The 20,984-nt window shown below is 36.1% G+C and overlaps 1 protein-coding gene across 8 annotated transcripts in view; it reads left to right on the forward strand.

Annotated features, from left to right (window-relative positions):
- The window catches only part of pard3ab (par-3 family cell polarity regulator alpha, b), a 124,319-nt gene that overhangs the window by 25,462 nt on the left and 77,873 nt on the right, over nucleotides 1–20,984 (forward strand). For all 8 annotated transcript variants that reach the window (XM_067364205.1, XM_067364204.1, XM_067364208.1 and 5 more), the window contains exons 2-5: nucleotides 873–974; nucleotides 15,682–15,865; nucleotides 15,983–16,164; nucleotides 20,172–20,315. In XM_067364205.1, coding sequence (XP_067220306.1) covers nucleotides 873–974; nucleotides 15,682–15,865; nucleotides 15,983–16,164; nucleotides 20,172–20,315 — 612 coding nt within the window. The remainder of the gene's footprint in view (nucleotides 1–872; nucleotides 975–15,681; nucleotides 15,866–15,982; nucleotides 16,165–20,171; nucleotides 20,316–20,984) is intronic.

The raw sequence follows: 20,984 nt of genomic DNA on the forward strand, positions 1-20,984 counted from the left end.
CTTGATAAAAATGCTAATTTTAGAAGAAAATTTCAGATGGCACTTAGAGGCTTTTGCATCTGAAGTCTTCATTTATATAAAATATGATTATAATAATATCGCTTATACATTGAGTATTATTATTACCTTTTTTTTAATTACAGGCCCCTGACTGGAAAGTGCATTTCAGTTTTGATTGACAGATGTTGCTGTCCAATAGTTCAGATCATGTTCTCTGTGACTTTGAACTTCAGTTGTTCTCTGTCTCTATGCTCTGATTTTGTGTGGGTGTGGGTGTTTGTGTGGGTGTCATGCAGAGTGGTAATGATGACCCGTGTGTGTGCGTGTGTGTGTGTGTGTGTGTGTGTGTGTGTGTTGTCCTGTCTGGGTGATGGTCTGGATTCAGGTGCATTATCCTGATTAGTTAAACCCTCATTATGTGTGTGTGCGCTCTTCCTCATTGATTAGAGTGTCCTGATAGTGTGTGTGTCCGTGTATGTGTGTGTTTGTTTTCATGATTTAAGAGGACACAAATGTTTATAATTACATGGGTAGGGTATTACACTGGTATTATGACGTAAACATGTTTTATGAGGACATTTCATGAGTCCTCATATTTAAAATAGCTTTAAAAACATACTAAACAATGTTTTATTAAAATATAAAATTGCAGAATGTTTTCTGTGGTGGGTTGTGTAGGGGGATAGAATGTACAGTTTGTACAGTATAAAAACCATTACACCCATGGAATGTCAATGTCCTCACTTTGATAGCAAAACAAACCTGTGTGTGTGTGTAAGGTCCTGCTTAGGAATGAATACTTTCACTTAAGTTCAAGTCAAACAAAAGTTGAACATGTTCGTTGTCTCTCTCTCTCTCTCTCTCTCTCTCAGGGTGAAGAGTACTGGGTTCAGGTGTACCGACTGGAACACGGCGATGGAGGAATTCTGGACCTGGATGATGTTCTGTGTGATGTGGCTGATGACAAAGACAGAGTGAGACATGCATTCTCTCATTCAAACACACACTCACACACTTCTCGCATTCTCTTCTAAAACAGGCAGCGCTCCTGTGTGTTTGTGTGTGTTGCTTTAGTAGTATGTATTTTAGTTACAGGTATCAGATGACTCTTGTCTTCCAATAACCGTGACCTAATTTGAGAACAGACTCACAAACACATCCACACACTGCTCTAAACTCCAGTGATTCTTTCCATTTAGGAATCACCAGTCCTGTATGGAATCAAACCACAAATTTCCAATCTCCGTCAGTGAGAAAATTCTACACATTTCCCTGCTTTTGTGTGTGTGTGTTTAGTAAAAAAATTGAGTTAACTTGCTAATACTGATATGAGTAAAGTAATCGGTTCCATTTAACATATTTTGCCATATATAGACGGATTCCTTAGAATTCCACAGAATCCCGCAGATGAATTGATGGGGGGAAAAAAAAAAGGAAAATGTGCACGGATTCTATGTGGATTCATATTAGTTATTAGCCTGATATTAGATATATATCACATCACATCACTGTTGATATTTGATATTTAATTTTGCATGCTCATTTCCACTATTTTTATATTTAGATTACAGTAAAGGTAGTCTTGAAAAATGTTAACAAGTTAATAACACATTATGTAATATTTAGCAAAAATCTAAATATTCTTTTTTTTAAATATTGTACATTATAATGTTATGATGCCTAAATTTACTTATAACATTTAAATAAATTAATTTTAATTTTAATTTTTAGTTTATTTTGACAAAATAATGTAGAATATTAATTTAGGTTATTATTCAATTATTATTATTATTATTATTAGTATTATTGGGAGATTATAATTCTATAAATAATAGTCTCTATGATGTTCTTGATGTTTCCTACAACTTATATGGCTCTCAATAATATATATATAATAAAAAAACTATTAATAAAATTAATAATAAATAACATAGCAGTAATTATAATTATTTATAAAATATTATTTAAAGCATAAAATAATTGATTTTAGATTCAAGTGTTTTATTTTAGTTTATTTTAACAAAACAATAAAAAAAATACTATAGAAGTATTTGAATCAGTTATTGTCTGTAACATGAAAATAATTGGCTTATTGGTATCGAGCAGAACTTTAATATTAGTGCATCTCTAAGTAGTGCTGTATATTCAGTGTCTTTAAAATGAACAGTTGTGAAAATTTAATTAGCGAAATGATTAATGATTAAAATGGCAAGGAGGGATTTTGGTTGAATGTCTCTTCAGATCTCAGTCTAGACTGCGGTAACTCTGCCCCCCTCTGGCCAAACACAGGCAGTGCGGTGTCTTTTCCACATTTCAACATGTTGCTGACCCAGAACAGATGATATCGGCTTACCGAGACCACAGACACTTTGCTAGAATGTAGTTGTGTGTTTGATGTGGTGGGTGTGTCTGGGCGTGTGTGTGTTATTTTAGTTCTATGTGAAATAAAAGACACTTCGCATCTGTGCCTGAATGAGCGTGTGAGATCATACCACCAGAGTTATGCTTACACATTTATAGCTGATAGCGTTTAGTTTTACCATCACTTCTGTCAGCCAGTGTTTTCGTCACACATCCTTGTGTCTCACTCAGATTGACTGAATGACTCAGGCTGCACCTGCGGTCGCAGGAAACACTGTCCACAAACAGGAAGTGCTACAATACCACTTTAATGTGGCTTAGTGTGACTCATTCAACCTGCAATCATTCAGAAACTCACATGTTTGTAAAGCTGTGTGTGTGGACTGGCAAATATTAATAGTCCATAAACATTTTTTTTAATGATCTGTGATAAACCAAAGTATATTTTCAGGATAAGTGCACAAACATAGGTGCATACACACTTTGAGCTTATAATTTTGTATTCTGAATTTACTTTGTACATTAACTTTAGTTTTGTTTTCTTTAGCTTTTGCGCTGTGACTACTAGTTTCAGTTGTTTTGTTTTCAGACTATTTATTCAATATTTTAGTTTTAGGATTTAGGAGTACTTCAGTAAGTTAATGCTTTTACATTTATTTATAAGTTATCCCTTAAAGTGAATTTGGTTTGTGGTCATTTTTATTTTATTTTTCTTTGTTTTTGAGTCATTTAAACCCTCTGGTGCTCTTTGCGTGTCAGTCAAAAATGACCGACATATATATATATATATATAAATTTATTTATTTCAGTGAAATGAATGTACTATATTTTAGTTCGATAATGTTTTTTATTTGATATTTTGTATTTTTAGGGTATTTTATGGTACTAAATTATATTTATGCTGTAGTTAACTTCCATTTATTCACTTTTTGAGCATGAAATTTCAAACTTTAACTGTCATAAATTTTGAATGCTTAATTTCATCTCTTTTTGAAGAGGACACTTGGCAAATTATTGCTGAAGTGAAAAATGTTTAAAAAGTTAACTTAAAGGATTAGTCCACTTTTAAATAAACTTTTCCTGATAATTTACTCACCCCCATGTCATCCAAGATGTCCATGTCTTTCTTTCTTCAGTCGAAAAGAAATTAAAGTTTTTGATGAGAACATTTCAGGATTTTTCTCCATATAGTGGACTTGAATGGGCACCAAACGGTTGAAGGTCATAATTAGTTTCACTGCAGCTTCAAATTGTTCAACACGATCCCAGATGAGAAATAAGGGTCTTATCTAGAGAAACCATTGCTCATTTTCTGAAAAAAATGGAAAATTATATAAGTTTTAACCAGAAATGCTCATCTTGAACTAGCTCTCTTCTTCTTCTTCTCGTCTATTAGAATTCCAGCAGTGTAGACACTGCTAAGTGTATTACTGCCCTCCACAGATCAAAGTTTGAACTAATTGTTATATACTTGCACTAGCATATTGCATATAAAAATGAGTTCATACTTTACCTTTGGAGGGCAGAATTACACTTAGCAGCGTCTACACTGCTGGAATTCTAATAGAGGAGAAGAAGAGAGCTAGTTCAAGATGAGCATTTCTGGTTAAAACTGAGCAATGGTTTCTCTAGATAAGACCCTTATCTCTCATCTGGGATTGTTTTGAACAATTTGAAGCTGCAGTGAAACTAATTTTGACCTTCAACTGTTTGGTGCCCATCGAAGTCCACTATAGGGAGAAAAATCCTGGAATGCTTTCATAAAAAACTTTAATTTCTTTTCAACTGAAGAAAGAAAGACATGAACATCTTGGATGACATGGGGGTGAGAAAATGATCAGGAAAAGTTTATTTAAAAGTGAACTAATCCTTTAAAAGTTACAGAATTTACGTTTATGAAAAATGCACAAAAATACGATTTTCAATTTTTATATGAAATATATTTTCAGGAACACATTTAACCGTAAAACTGCAAGGATTTCGTGGGAGCCCCGCACATGACATGCAGGAAAAAAAGTAAATTGTGCGCACGATTTACTAATTCATTCCCTCGATTTACTAAATCATGCACGATACGACTTCGTAAAGAGTGCACACGATTTAGCCTACTTTTCTTTTTTTCTTTTTTCCCCTGCATGTCATGTCCAGGGCTCTGTAGAAATCAAAGCCATAAATCTAAACAAGTTGTGTTCCAAGTTTGAGCTTGATATCTTAGAAAATGGGCTTTCAGTAAGATTTTGTTTGGACACAGTACCAAAAGTTTTCACTTGAAATTTGTCTCCCATTTATTGCAGTGTGGTCATTTTTGACCATGAGGAGCACAAGTGTGACTGCTTTTTTTCAGGACCATTTAACCTTTTTGAATCATGTCCATAATTTTTATGTTCACATAGCAAGTGCCAAAACCTTTTACCAAGTTTTGTACCATTCCGATGAAGTAAAAAAAAAACAAAAAAAACCCCCCAAAAAGTAACATTTTTACTTTTATTCAGCACGGAGGAATAAATTGATCAAAAGTAACAGTAGATATACAATGCTACAAAAAATTATATTTCAAATAAACTTTCTATTCATGAAAAAAAAAAAAAAAATCCATCAAAAAAAAAAATCCATCAAAAAAATGCTAACAAAACAAAAATATTAAGTAGCACAATTTTTTTTCAACATTGATGATAATCATAAATTATTAATAAATAATAAATCATTACTTAGTAAAGAAAGTATTAATAAATAATACATTATTTTAAAATATATTACAAATGGATCATCATAAATTATTGATAAATAATAAATAATATGAATTATTAAATAAATTATAAATGTAGTAATACATTGTTTTAAAATGATAAATGAAATTGTAATATTTCACGATATTACTGCTTTTATTTTATTGTTGATCATCAATTCATGCTTGGAGAGCATAAGAGACTTTTGAACATCGTACCGACCACAAACAACAGTGTTTTTTTTTTTTTATGTAATATATTAATATGGTAATTAATTTTACGACAGAAAACGCACTCATTCCTCATTTTTTTGCATTAATGATGTAATTCCTGTGGGGGAATATGTCTTTGTGATCTGTTTCTTTTTCTTTGTATGTACCATGTGAAATTTTAGTATTTGAAAAAAAGGAATATACGTTTATACATTTTATTTGACCAGATTGATAAGTGATTTTATCAAATTAGCCTCATATTGACATGATTATTCAGTTTTGTGCCTATATTTTTTTAAATGTTTTTTTTATTTTTTATTCTGGTGTAATGCCTTGCCTCATTTTTAAGTGCATTATTGTAGACACATTTTGTTTTTTCAAACTGAATAACAATTTTATATTCAGTTTATATTCAAACTGAATATAATTTTCCTATATATTATAAAATTAATTTCTGCTTGAATCAAACTTTTTTCGGTCACCACATAAAAAGACAAACTTTGACTTATGCAGTTCTGCTAGAGGACACTAGAGGGCGCCAAAGATTCAGCTGTGATTGCTTAGATGCATCACACCTCGCTACCCCCCCCCCATTCCCTCTACTTTTTTAAATCAACATTGCTTGTCTTAAAACAATAAAACTGCTTTTGTTTGGCCCTGTGTCAGGTATTGAGCAACACAAAAGCTCTTTTATGTCAGTGTTACTCTGCCCCCGTCTGTGATAACGTCCTCTATCCTCTCCTGGACAGGAAGCGGTCGCCGGTTATAAACAGGACGTTAAAGCATCTAAACGTGCTGCTTCAGATCAGATGTGTACGTGTGAACTTCTTGTTTGTGTGGACGTTTTCCTCAATGCTTAAGGAAGTGTGTGAGTGGTGGCGTCTTAACAGGAAGTGTCTGTGAATTGGTGCTGCATTCACTTCTGACCACATGATCTGTGTATGTTAATGAAGAGTCTGACTGAGATTTACCCTTCATCCAATGACCAGTGTTCAATTTAAATGTTTAGTTCACCCAAAAATGAAAATAATTCACTCATATTTCATTCCAAACTCGTAAGTCTTTTGTTCATCTTCGAAACACAAATGAAGATATTTGAATGAAATCTGAGCGATTTCTGTCCCTCAATTCACAGTCCATACAACTACCACTTTGATGCTTCAAAACGGTCATAAAGAAATCATAAAACTAATCCATATGAATTGAGCGGTTCAGTCCAAATTTTCTGAAGAGACACACGATTTGCTTGACGTGTGAGAATGAGGGTCGTTTTCATGTTACGCAGCAAGTTTGACCTTTCATATTGATTAGTTTTCTGATCTCTCTAACATTTTAAAATGTTGCTTTAAAAATTCATAGTTGCGTGGACTGACAATGGAAGGATTTCATTAAAACATCTTAAATTGTGTTTTGAAGATGAATGAAAGTCTTACAGGTTTGAAACGACATGAGGCTGAGTAATTTATTACCTTTTTTTTTTTTTCTTTCCATTTTTGGGTGAACTAACACTTTAAGTTCACTGAGCTGGTGTGGCCGTCTCAAACACAAACATGTTTCCGTTAGCAACAGGCCTCATGAGGGACTGAAGCAATGAGCCACAAGAGAATGTGTGCTTACAGGGACAGTGGGTTCACATGGGTTAAGGGATGTGACTACACAATGCGCAAAAAAAAAAAAACTTAAGGACCCCATCACATAAAAAAATGTGGCTTTTAGTCTATATTCACATTTGGGGCCATCTGTATGCCAACACTCTAAAATGCTGACAAAATGGCATGCATTCAGTAGATATACACTCATTTAAAATGTCTCTTCTTGGAAAATGGACAAAGAATATTAGTTCCTAATCTTGCACACTAAAGTGAAACAAGTTTTATCAAATAAAATGCTTTTTAGAATGAGAATATCCCCATTAAAATGCCACTTTCCACTGACATGTTGCAAATCATGGTTTGTGGGTTTTTTTCTCAGTGATGCTAGCTAAAATGTGTTAAGGTAGGAACACACCAAGCCGACGCCGACGAACTAGTGGCGACGAAAGCAGACTGCTGGGTTGGCTCACGTCTGCAGCGTCTGGGTCCAAAGTTGGCCAGACGCACCAAACTGACAGCTGACGGCCAAGTAGCATGTCTGTTCTGCGCCTGCGTAAGATGAAATGTCTTTCCGTATCAGCAGGTGGCAGTATGTTATTAGCCAGAATTATCAGAATGATCTTATTATCAGAATGATCAGATGGCCCGACGGACCGATGAGCTCCGACGCCAATTCAATATGTCGTATCTGCTGAACGAAAGGCGATGAGCACCAACTTCAGGCAACAGTGCGGAACACACCAAGCCGACGCCGACGAACTAGTGGCGACGAAAGCAGACTGCGGGGTTGGCTCACCTTTGCAGCGTCTGGGTCCAAAGTTGGCCTGACACACCAAACCGACGCTCGACAGCCGATGGCCAAGTAGCACATCCGTTCTGCGGCCTGCGTAAGATGAAATGTCTTTCCGTACCAGCAGGTGGCAGTATCTTATTAGCCAATCAGAATGATCAGATGGCCCGACGGACTGACAAGCTCTGATGCCAATTCAACATGTCAAATCTGCCGAACAAAAGCCGACGAAGACCAACTTCAGGCGACAGTGCGGAACACACTGAAGGCAGGAACACACCAAGCCGACGCCGATGAACTAGTGGCGACGAAAGCAGACTGTGGGGTTGGCTCATGTCCGCAGCGTCTGGGTCCAAAGTTGCCCTGACACACCAAACCGATACTCGAGAGCCGACGGCCAAGTAGCATGTCTGTTCTAAGATGAAATGTCTTTCCGTACCAGCAGGTGGCAGTATCTTATTAGCCAATCAGAATGATCAGATGGCCCGACGGACCTTTGAGCTCCAACGCCAATTCAATATGTCATATCTGTTGAACAAAAGCCGACGAAGACCAACTTCAGGCGACAGTGCGGAACACACTGAAGGCAGGAACACACCAAGCCGACGCCGACGAACTAGTGGCGACGAAAGCAGACTGCGGGGTTGGCTCACGTCCGCAGCATCTGTGTCCAAAGTTGGCCTGACACACCAAACCGACACTTGACAGCCGATGGCCAAGTAGCACGTCCGTTCTGCGGCCTGCGTAACATGAAATGTCTTTCCGTACCAGCAGGTGGCAGTATCTTATCAGAATGATCAGATGGCCCGACGGACTGACGAGCTCTGATGCCAATTCAACATGTCAAATCTGCCGAACAAAAGCCGACGAAGACCAACTTTAGGCGACAGTGCGGAACACACTGAAGGCAGGAACACACCAAGCCAACGCCGACAAACTAGTGATGATGAAAGCTCTGCGTCTGCGTAAGATGAAATGCCTTTCCGTACCAGCAGGTGGCAGTATCTGAACAGCCAATCAAAATGATCAGATGGACAGACGAGTTCCGACGCTGATTTAACATGTGGAATCGGCCAAAAAAAGCAGACGAGGACCAACTTTAGCCGACAGTGTGGAACACATCGAGAAAACTTAGTCAGCCAATGAACAAAAACTGCCCGACGGCCGACCATTGGCTTGGTGTGTTCCTGCCTTTATGCTAATATACATACTGTATATACATACTTGCACTCACACGTTTAATATAAAATATTTATTTAAGATAATTGTGATGCATGTATGTGTGTATATATATGAATATTCACCATAACCCATGTAAAATACATGGTGATAACAAAACAACAGATAAATGTTCAGTAAATAATTAACATTATTGTTAATCATTAATGACAGTTCTGGTAACACTTTGCAATATGTCTCGGTTTGTTAACAGTATTTAATGCATCAGGGATCATGAACTAACACTGAACTATTAAACTTTTACAGCATTTATTAATGTAGACTAATGTTAGTTTATAATTGTAATGTTCAAAGTTAATCCATGTTTGTCCATAAAACATTGTTTAATTTACACAATGTAAATTTATACAATGTTAAAAATGTTTTAGTATATACAGATTATTATAAACCTACATTAATAAATGCTGTAAAAAATATTGTTTATTGCAAGATACCTAATGCATTACTACAGTAACCTGAATCTGAAGGGGCACATGACACTGTGTGTGTGTGGTCCTAGTAAACCCTACATTTTGTGGACCAAATTTCCCCAAACCGATAACTATGGAAGAGGATTAGGTCCAAGCAATAATAAAAAAATAAAACCATCTCGAGATTAAAGTTGTTAAATTTTGAGAAAAAAGTCGAGATAAAATGTTGAGAATAAACTTGTTAAATTATGAGAAAAATGTCGTTAAATTTCGAGAAAAAAAGTCTAGATAAAATGTTGAGAATAAAGTCATTGGGATAGTTCACCCAAAAATGAGAATTTGATGTTTATCTGCTTACCCCCAGCGCATCCAAGATGTAGGTGACTTTTTTTCTTCAGTAGAACACAAATTGTGATTTTTTTATTTATTTATTTATTTATTTATTTTTAACTGCAACCGCTGCCTTCTGTCAGTCAAATAATAGGGGTGAATGGGAACTTCTACTAAAAGAGTAAATAAAACTTGCTTAGACAAATCCAAATTAAACCCTGTGGCTCGTGACGACACATTGATGTCCTAAGACACGAAAAGATTCGCTTAGTAAGGTCTGATCGCGCTCTGGCAACGGAAGTAATGTCTAGCACTCATTGAAGTATATGTGCGAGACATCACTGTCGTTGTCAGAGCGCAATCAGACCTTACTAACCGAGTGCTGAGCGCAGTTGGCCATAGTGGTGTATTAGAGGTAAAAAATGATATAAATACTGTTCGGTTTCTCGCACAAACCGATCGTTTCGTGTCTTAGGACATTAATGTGTCGTCACGAGCCGCAGGGTTTAATTTGGATTTGTCTAAGAAAGTTTTATTTACTCTTATAGTAGAAGTTCCTATTCACTCCTATTATTTGACTGACAGACGGCAGCGGTTGCAGTTACAAATCATTATTTGTGTTCAACTGAAGAAACAAAGTCATCTACATCTTGGATTCCCTGGGGGTAAGCGGGTAAACATCAAATTTTCATTTTTGGGTGAACTATCCCTTTAAATTATGAGAAAAAAGTCATTAAATTACGAGAACAAATTTGTTAAATTACGAATTCTCATAATTTAACGTCTTTTTTCTTGTAATTTAATGACTTTATTCTCAACATTTTATCTCAACTTTTTTCTCAAAATTTAACGTAATTTTTCTCATAATTTAACAAATTTGTTCTCGAAATTTAACAACTTTAATCTCGATGGTTTTATTTTTTTGTTATTGCTTGGCCCTAATCCTCTTCTGTAGATAGCAGTAATAGTAATTTTTGACCTTTTTTTGTTTTTTGTTTTTGTTGAAAATATATAAAATCTGAAGGTTTTCTGTGAGGATTGTGTTTAGGGGTAGATTTAGGGTTAGAGGATAAAATATACAGTTTGTACAGTATAAAAATCATTACGTAAAGTCCCCATAAAACATGGAAACCCAGCTTGGATTTGTGTGTGTGTGTGTGTTTGTATTGGCTGTTTTAAAGTGGCTTTGAAAATTGTTCATCGGACCAGTTTTTACAGCCGTAAGTGTCCAGCTGAAGATGAACTGTGCTCTCCTCTCCTTTGGTCGGGTTCAGACTCATATGGTCAGTTATGTGTAAACTAAGCTATAGGGCAAAGAGTGAGATGGGTTCAAATGATTGTGAAGCTCAAAGATCACAACCTTTTAAAGAGAGGAAATTAACATCCACACAGGAAGTATACAAATGTTCTCCTGGGAACTTCCTGTCAGCACACTTGGCGCACACAAACCTCTGTTGACCTCCAGTGTGTGTGGAAGATGTTTGTAAGATGTGATTTGGGTCAGTGAGTTCTTGTTTTTAGAGCCATTGTGAAACACATGGAGGGATTTCTCAACACGGCTGTTGCTCATCCAGCTGTAATGCTACTGTTTGTGTGTGTGTGTGTATCAGTAATACATGAGGTGTCATGTTTGTTTAGGTAACCAGTAAAGAATTACTCAACCCTATGAAGAACAACACTGCAGTGTTATTTGTAATGTTAAAGTTTTTTGAGGTCTAGAATATCTGAAGCCGCAAGAAACACACACACACACACACACACACACACACACACACACACACACACACACACACACACACACACACACACACACACACACACACACACACACACACACACACACACACACACACACACACACACACTACAGCTAAAGACATTCTTCACGTCTTCATATATCTTTCTCCTTCATCTACATTGTTTTCCATCTATCTTTTTCTTCTCTGCACTACCCTTTTGTTTCTATAGTGGGAAAAATATCATATACTCATAAGTGTATGTGTAGATCTGGCAAAACCTTTGGGGACATCCAGGGTGTCCTCATTTGTATTTAAATAAAGTAAATTAATGTTTTATTTTTAAAATCCACGTTTCACATATATATTTATAATCGGCTGTATATAAGTCTATGATATGTCCCCCTTTATAGATGTAAATATACGTGTGTGTGTGTGTGCGTAAGAGAGAAAGAGAAAGCTGCTTTAGTGTTTAAGCCTCAAACATGCTGAGAGCAGAACTGTCTCATGGGAGTGTGTGTCACAGGTAAATAGGTTTCTGTGGGCCGTTTCAGTGTGTGAGCGTGCGTGTGTGTGTGTGTGTATATGTGTGTGTCTTTAAACAATTACAGCTGAACCTCTGGCTGCACTAAGAAGAACTGCTGTGAAACACTGGAAGCCTCACTGCTGGTCATATAAAGCTAACAATGCAAAGCTATAAATACTGGTATATGTATAATGTATACACACTCAAATAGTTGCGTATATGCCCGTTCTCATGAGTGCATTTCCAGAAGAGTCATGTTTGAAATAATCCAGACCGTTCTTCTCAAAAAATGATATACTAAACAGACATTAACTCTCATTTTCTGACAGACATTAGCAATCATTTTAAAGAAATGCAGAAAGGTCACACGCACACACACACACACACACACACACACACACACACACACACACACACACACACACACACACACACACACACACACACACACACACACACACACACACACACACACACACACACACACACACTTTAGTGCTTGATTTCCCACATCCAAGATTGGATTGCAAAACATACTTTAAAAAAAAGCCTCAAAGGGGGACCATCCCTGTGGATTCTGGGTAATGTGCCCTTCAGCAGCACTCCTGTGATTGGTCCAGACCTCCATCAGTCAGTCAAAGCCTCAAATGCACTGGGTGTGTCCAAACATTTCAACCCACCCACTGAACCAGTGCTGCAAGCATTATCATTCATGTTGACACACACACACACACACACACACACATAGTTGAGACCAGATGTTCACTTTGTAGCTGAGATGTTTCCTTCTGTCCCAAATACTCTAGTGTCTTGAGGGACACTGTGATGAGTGTCCTGCTCTAAATGAGGACACCACACACATGCTGAAGCTCTCTTCAGACTTCAAGCTGCGTGACTCCTTGTGTTCAGGAATAATCAAGTTTTTATAAGCACTTCATTGTCAGAAGCCGGTGACCATGATTTTTGGTGTATTTTATAATTGCTGGCACTGGTCAGATTGTATGATATGATGCCATTGAGATTTCAGGTAAAGCCCACAGATGTATAATGTCCAGTTTCATTTCAAACTGCACATTATGCATCTTAGCTAAAGTGCTCATTGATTCTTAATGACAACATCATAGGAACAGTCACATTGATAAACATCAGGGCTCAGTAAAACATTTTTTTTTTTTTGTTGTTGTGTTCAAAAGTCTAAGCTTACCAAGACTGCATTTATTTTAAATATTACAATTTGAAATTGCTGTTTTCTATTTTAATAGATTTTAAAATATAATTTATTCCTGTGATGATAAAGCTGAATTTTCAGAAGCTATTACTCCAGTCTTTAATGTCACATGAAATTTTTTTTAACATTCCAAGTTACTAACATAACTAACATTGCAAATTAACATTAGTTGTAGGCATCGATAGCTTTGTGGGCAGTGCGTCGACAGCGAGTTTGAGTCCCGGCTCGCGGACCTTTCCCAATGCCGTCCACCTCTTTCTCTCCCACTTTATATTATGATCAAACATGAATAAGATTAACAAATGATTAAAAGATTATTTAATCTTGATTTTTTTTTTTTCATTAGTTCATAATAACAGATGCTTTAACTAATGTTAACTAATGTTATTATAAATTGTTACCAACAATTTTTTGTTCAGTAAACTCTTTTCTTTACAAATAGAAACTTTGTAACAATCTAGAAACTATATAGCTATAACACACTTTTTTTGGAATATAATAGTATTTCACGTCATTTTTCCATTTTAGCCAAACCTCATCCATGTTAACTAGCTAGACAACATTATTTTAGTGACAAATAAGCAGAATACATCACAGAAAACCAAATGTTTGAGTTTGCAAGCAATAAAAATGAACCTTGGCATAGTTGACTAACAAGTTCAGTACATGGAAATGACATACAGTGAGTCTCAAACACCATTGTTTCCTCATCCTTGTGTAAATCTCATTTGTTTAAAAGACCTCCGAAGAACAGGTGATTACATAACAGTCGGGATCATTAATATGTATGACCCCAATATTTGCATACCAGCCCATGTTCAAGGCATTAGACAAGGGCAGCCAGTATTAACGTCTGGATCTGTGCACAGCTGAATCATCAGACTAGGTAAGCAAGCGAAAAATGGCAGATGGAGCGATAATAACTGACATGATCCATGATTACATGATATTTTTAGTGATATTTGTAAATTGTCTTTCTAAATGTTTTGTTAGCATGTTGCTAATGTACTGTTAAATGTGGTTAAAGTTACCATCGTTTATTACTGTATTCATGGAGACAAGAGCCGTCGCTATTTTTATTTTTAAACACTTGCAGTCTGTATAATTCATAAACACAACTTCATTCTTTATAAATCTCTCCAACAGTGTGTAATGGTAGCTTTAGCCACGGAGCACTCTCAGACTCATTCAGAATCAAATGTAAACATCCAAATAAATACTATACTCACATGATCCGAAGCAAGCATGCAGTATGCATGACAAACACCTTGTAAAGATCCATTTGAGGGTTATATTAGCTGTGTGAACTTTGTAAATGCACTGTATTATAGTCGAGAGCTCGGGGGGCAGGGAGCGCGAGATTTAAAGGGGCCGCAGCCTGAATCTGTGCATAGTTAATGATGCCCCAAAATAGGAAGTTAAAAACATTAATTTAAAAAAATCGAATCTAAAAATTTTTAGCTGAAACTTCAGACACATTCAGGGGACACCTTAGACTTATATTACATCTTGTAAAAACTGGTTCTAGGGCACCTTTAAACATCGCTAGCTGCTTTTTTATTACCCTTCAAATTGCACAAATTGAAAATGCGTCCGATGGAAATGCATCAATCTCGCAAAAAACTCCCATATAGTCAAACCAAAATTTATTCAGACACCTTGAACATTTCATTTATTAATACAGTTTTTTCACTATAGTTTAAAATTTTTTTTATTAAAATATGATAAGATCTCAGAGTTCAACTGTGTCAGAAAAAATGATCTTAATTATGTAAAATTAATTAAGAAAAACATGTTCAAGTCAAAGTGTCTGAATAATTTTTGGTTCCAAATTTTATCAATTTTACTGGTAGTCCATTGTATGAAGAATTATATTTCGCGACAAAGTTTTTACGCTCGCATGAGGTAAGTCGATCTTTCTTTAAAGATGGCATGGTATGTTTGGACAAAAGACAAGACAAAGTTCTTTATTAAAGTGATAAAAGACAAAAGAAATACTGGACTCTAAACAAACAGGAAATGCCACAATTTATCAAGACCTTGAAGCAGAGGGAGGGAGAAACGCCCAGAAACACCTCATACATGGCCGCTCCAAAGTATAAGGAGCTTTCTTTGCCATTATTGCTTGAATAGCATGCCTACATCTCCTTCGATTTAAAATAATGGCTAGTGCAGCGGCTGCAATTTACCTAAACCTACTAACATAATTTGCCATGATTTTTCAGAATGACTTCTCACGAGAAGAAAAAAAAAAAAGTATGTTTTAGTCGCATAACATCGGTTAATGGAAACGCAATATTTTTTTATCGACATTTAGAAAATATCACAAACATTTTGCGCAAATCTGTAATGGAAACCCGGCTAATGATATATGATTTTCAGTAGTAATGCAGCACTGATCTAAAACAAATGACCTGCCTAAAAAATATCTCACACTGACATTAGGGCAGAGGACAATCCTTATTGTTGAGCCTTATTACTTTTCACTCTCTTAAATGTTTCTCTTTCTGTCTCTGTGTTTCTCTTTGCAGTTGGTTGCGGTGTTTGACGAACAAGAGCCTCATGTCGGAGGTGACGGCACCAGTGCGAGTTCCACGGGCACACAGTCACCTGAGCTCTTCTCTGGAGAGCCGTCCACCTCCACCCCACTATCTGCCTTCCAGCCGTACCTGCCCCACAGTGAGATAGAGGTCACCACATCCACGCTTCGAACCAGTAAGAGACCGAAAAAGAATCTTATAATATAGTCTAGGTCTTTGAAACTTTGATATGTTCCGCTGCTGTGGAAGTGTTGGCTTTTTATGTCACTCATTGATCTCTTCTTTCTCACAGACATGCCTTTGCATGTTCGTCGCAGTAGCGACCCGGCATTGTTGAACCTGACAGCGATGTCTTTCTCTGAGCCGAACACGCAACCCGAAGAACCTTCCAGGAAAAACCCCACACGTTGGTCCACCACTGCTGGCTTCCTGAAACCACGTTTATCCACCGGCACCAACAGCCTGGAAAGGAAGGTATGAAGCAGCTGTGAAGCTCCAAACCTTTGTAGTGGAAGAACATGAATGAGTTAAGGACTGTTCAAACCAAGAATGATTTTAAAGATGACTATATTAGAGTCCACACCAAAGCACAATATCTTCCAGTTTATTGTAGTGTTGTCAAAAATATCGATATTTCGATATGTATCAATACTGAATTATCTGAAACTGTTCTAATTTTCCTTTACTGCAGTGTCGATATGCCGATGCCGTTCTTGCTCTCTCTTCTCTCTGACAGCGAATTGACACACACCCACCTCCTCTCACTCACTCGTCTCTTTCGATCCATTTGAATAGTGTTGGTGTTAGTTAGGTCCTGAATTTCTGTGCAGGGTCGTAGGTATTGCGCATAATTTTACTCATTCCTGCAGGTTTTGCGCTCACACCAAAAGTGTGCGCGCCACTAATCAATATAAGTGGCGCGCACATAAAGCCACCTCTCAAACAGCTCACGAGTACCAAATTGAGCTCTTTTTCATGGCATATTATGCTTAAACAGTCAAATACACACAAAATTATCTCAAAATGCCCATCTTGGAGAGTATCAGGTGAACACAGTCAGTTTTTAGAGGAACGTTAATATTTGAGAAAGAAAACGCATGTTGTATAACAGTTTTCTGGATCCGTGCATTAGCTCTTAAAGTGACAGAAGTCTAATAACCCTCTAAATCGCTCACTGCTCTTGACTGAATATCTTTAATTGTAAGCATTAAGCTGTTTAATTTTTACAATGAAGACTATCCAGGTTTATTTTACATTTGATTACTTTATTAAATTTCTGTAGTATTTGCTACCTGAATACTACTGTTAGACCTACTTGAAAAACTTAAAGGGTTAGTTCACCCAAAAATAAAAATTATGTCATTAATGACTCACCCTTATGCCTTTCCAAACCCGCAAGTCCTCCGTTCATCTTCGGAACACAGTTTAAGATATTTTAGATTTAGTCCGAGAGCTTTCTGTCCATCCATTGAAAATGTATGTGCGGTATACTGTCCATGTGCAGAAAGGTAATAAAAACGTCATCAAAGTACTCCATGTGACATCAGTGGGTTAGTTATACGTTTTTGAAGCATCGAAAATACATTTTGGTCCAAAAATAACAAAAACTACGACTTTATTCAGCATTGTCTTCTCTTCCGGGACTGCTGTTCATCCGGGTTCACGACTCCTCGGTGAACTGCAGCGCACTGCTGACGTAAGACGACGCTGACGTGTTATCTGGTGCGCCAGAGTTTCATTTATAGTCTGAGGGAGTATGTATTCAAGCTATTTTTTAAAATGATGCGTAAGTGTGCATGTCGCAGATGTCCTAATCGCCAAAAACGACGACGTAAAAGTGCATTACCAACGCCGACAGATGAAAGGATTCAATGGAATCAATTCAGTGGAATCAATTCAATGGAAAGGATTCCGGAAGAGAAGACAATGCTGAATAAAGTTGTAGTTTTTGTTATTTTTGGACCAAAATGTATTTTAGATGCTTTAAAAACTTCTAACTAACCCACTGATGTCACATGGACTACTTTGATGATGTTTTTATTACCTTTCTGGACATGGACAGTATACCGTACATACATTTTCAATGGATGGACAGAAAGCTCTCGGACTAAATCTAAAATATCTTTAACTGTGTTCCGAAGATGAATGGAGGTCTTACGGGTTTGGAACGACATGAGGGTGAGTCATTAATTACATAATTTTCTTTTTTGGGTGAACTAACCCTTTAAAGCCATGTTTGTTTAATTTGGCTCTTTGTTCTATTGTATTTATTTGTACTATCATTTGTAATTTGTTTATTTGTTCTTATTTTATTACTGACAGTTTACTTTAGTTCAAAGTTTCAAAGCCTCCCTGTGCTTTGTGTATGCTATTTCAACAAAATTACTCAAATTATCAAAGAATTATGAGATAATAGTAAAAATATCTATATGACAGTTTTCCCTGTGGTATCAAAAATAGTATCATGTTTTTCAATTAGAAATTAGAAATTCCAGTATCGTAACAACACTAATTTATTGTAAGCACACGCTACAGTAATGTCGTCTGCCGCTTTAAATGCTTTAGCTCTTTGAAGCAGGATGGATTCTGATTGGCTGTCAATGCTTTTATCATTCATCAGCTGGAAAAAAAAATCATTATGAAAGTGATTTCAAATGTCCTTGATGTGAACAGGTGATATTTCTTCAAAATATCTTCTATATTCCATAAAAAAATGGAAATGAAGTTTGGTAAATGAAGGTATAATATTTTAGGTAAACTATCTCTTTAATGCCCATCACTGATGCTCATTAATGTTCACACAAAGGTTATCGAGATATCTAGAGGTAGTAAGTGCTAACTGGCCAGATGAATTTACTCTCGGAGCTGTTATGCGGTATTGCTGCTTTGTAGGCCATTGGGTTCCTGCTGGTGTCGTTTCTCAGATCATATCAGATAAATCTGTCATCTTTAGTGGCAGAGGTCACATCACCCTTTATGACACCTCTATGAATATTTACTGTCATTTCTGTAGGGTTCACAACCTTACGTCTCACAAACAAAGAGCTCTATAAAAAAAGCCACGTGACTGCAGAGAATGTTGTGCTGCTGTTTGTGTTAAATTTATTGTGTGCGTGTGTGAGTTCATTTAATGTGTTTGCTGATGTGACCATCATTTCTCTGTCTTCTCTCCTTCTAGCAGAGTAATGCTTATGTCAATGCTAGTCATAAAACTCTTCAGACAACGAATTATGGATTTCACTCGCTCACACGCTCTCCCTCTGTTCTCAGTTATTCCTTTGCGGTGTTAGGCTTTGATTTACAGCCTTTTCTTCTTATCTGTCAGTGCAGTACCAAAAAAAAATAAATAAATATTTGGGCATACATGGTGGTTTTCTGGTTGATTCAATTGTAATCTGACCTTCTAAGTATATGTGTATTATTATTATTATTATTATTATTATTATCATTATTATTATTATTATTATTAGGGTTGGGTAATAAATATTGATTTTTTTAATTTTTTATTTTATTTTTTTTTTTCAATTTTAATCAATTCTCATTTTTACAAACTGATATTGATTCTTAAATCCCAAGAATCGATTAGCCTATCCTGTTTTCAGTTGATGAATGAACGGAACATTGTAGTGCCTCTCCGGCCTCCCATCCAATAAGTCTAAAAATAAGCTTTGTGCATTGTTACTTTTGATATGAAACAAAGTCTCAGATTTCAAATTCTGTCCATTTTATTACTATATATATATATTTTTTTTTTTTTTATTTTATTTTACCTTTTTGGCTCTGTTTAATGTGGCGTGACAGATCACTGAACACTGAAATAAATATGAATGAACATCTGAAGGTGTTAAAAGATAAGAGTACAACTTGCCAAAATCCATATCTTGTCTCATGTAATCACTCAGTCAGTGAAAGACGTCAATAAAATAGCTTGCAAAATGTCACGTAACACATTTATCTCAGGAAAATCATATTCAGTGACCATAAACTTGTTAGTCATAGTCTGCTAGAGAGGAGCATTTTGTTAAATATATGCAACATATTCTTTATAATTGTAACATTCTCAATATTTAATGCATGAATAAATCTGTCAGGTTTTTATGACAGCCATCATTTAAATGTTTATATTTCAAAAAACCAATTGGAGTAGAAATATAATTATGTAATATTTGGTAATGTAGTACTAACTGACTCCCATGTATAGTTTACAGCATTAGCTGAGATTTTTTTTCCCTTGAGAAAATTTGCCATGTACTGTACGTGATATATATTCAGAACAATCAATATTGAATCAAGCTTGTGAATCAAAAACAAATCTAATCGTGAAATTTGTCAATACCCAGCCCTAATTATTATTATTATTATTTCTATTACTTTACAACAGTTTACGGAGTAGGGCATCAACAGGGAGCTATGAATATGATATCATACTTGCTAATTAATTTTTCCATCTATCTTTCCCTCTCTTGACACTCTGTCTTCAGGGCCGAGGTGTCGACACGTATCGTAGTCTTCCTCGTGATGCAGGGCAGTGGTCCAATCAGAAAGAGTTTCAGCGTGAAAAGGCCCGTTCCTCACTCAGTGCCAATCATCCCATGGTGGACTGCTGGCTGGAGCGACAAGAACAGGTTGGGACAGTAATGATCCACATTCCTATATATATCATAAAATTATTATTTATTTTTTTTAATTATATTTTGCTATTTAAGTAAGGCTGCAAGATTTGGGAAGAAAATCTAATTGTGATTTTCCTGATAAATATTCAAAATGCGCTTAAAAATGCTCCAGGTTTGCTTTGCTTGTCTGTAAGGCTACATAATTTGGCCCCAAAAATTGATGTTAGTAGGACTATAAAAATAATAACTCTTTATAACATGAATCTCATTTATTTATTTAATTAGATCTCTGCCTTTGCAATTTGATAATCATACTAAGTCATATCGCGATATCGTTTTTATTTTGATTAATTGTGCAGCCTCAGTTTTAATGGTGATGTTGTTTCTACATTCTAGCCTACATTTTAAAACTTTGTTAAATGCACAAAGAGCATTAATTGAAACCAGGCTTTAAAAATGAACAAACTTCCACAAATATTTGACTTCAGACCAAAGTCGGATGTCAGTGGTGCCTATTGGGAGATCAGGGTAGGGTTGCACCTTCTGTTTTTAAATTGGAACGCAAGTCCACACTAGAGGCTAAGTAATTACTAGTTACTAACTAACTATTTATTCAGTTGCACCATTTGTTCATAAGGCAGAACATAGCTAGTAGGTCGCAAGCTCTCCGTAAAGTAGTGC

The sequence above is a fragment of the Chanodichthys erythropterus genome, chromosome 16, assembly GCF_024489055.1.
Source record: "Chanodichthys erythropterus isolate Z2021 chromosome 16, ASM2448905v1, whole genome shotgun sequence".
Lineage (NCBI taxonomy): Eukaryota > Metazoa > Chordata > Actinopteri > Cypriniformes > Xenocyprididae > Chanodichthys > Chanodichthys erythropterus.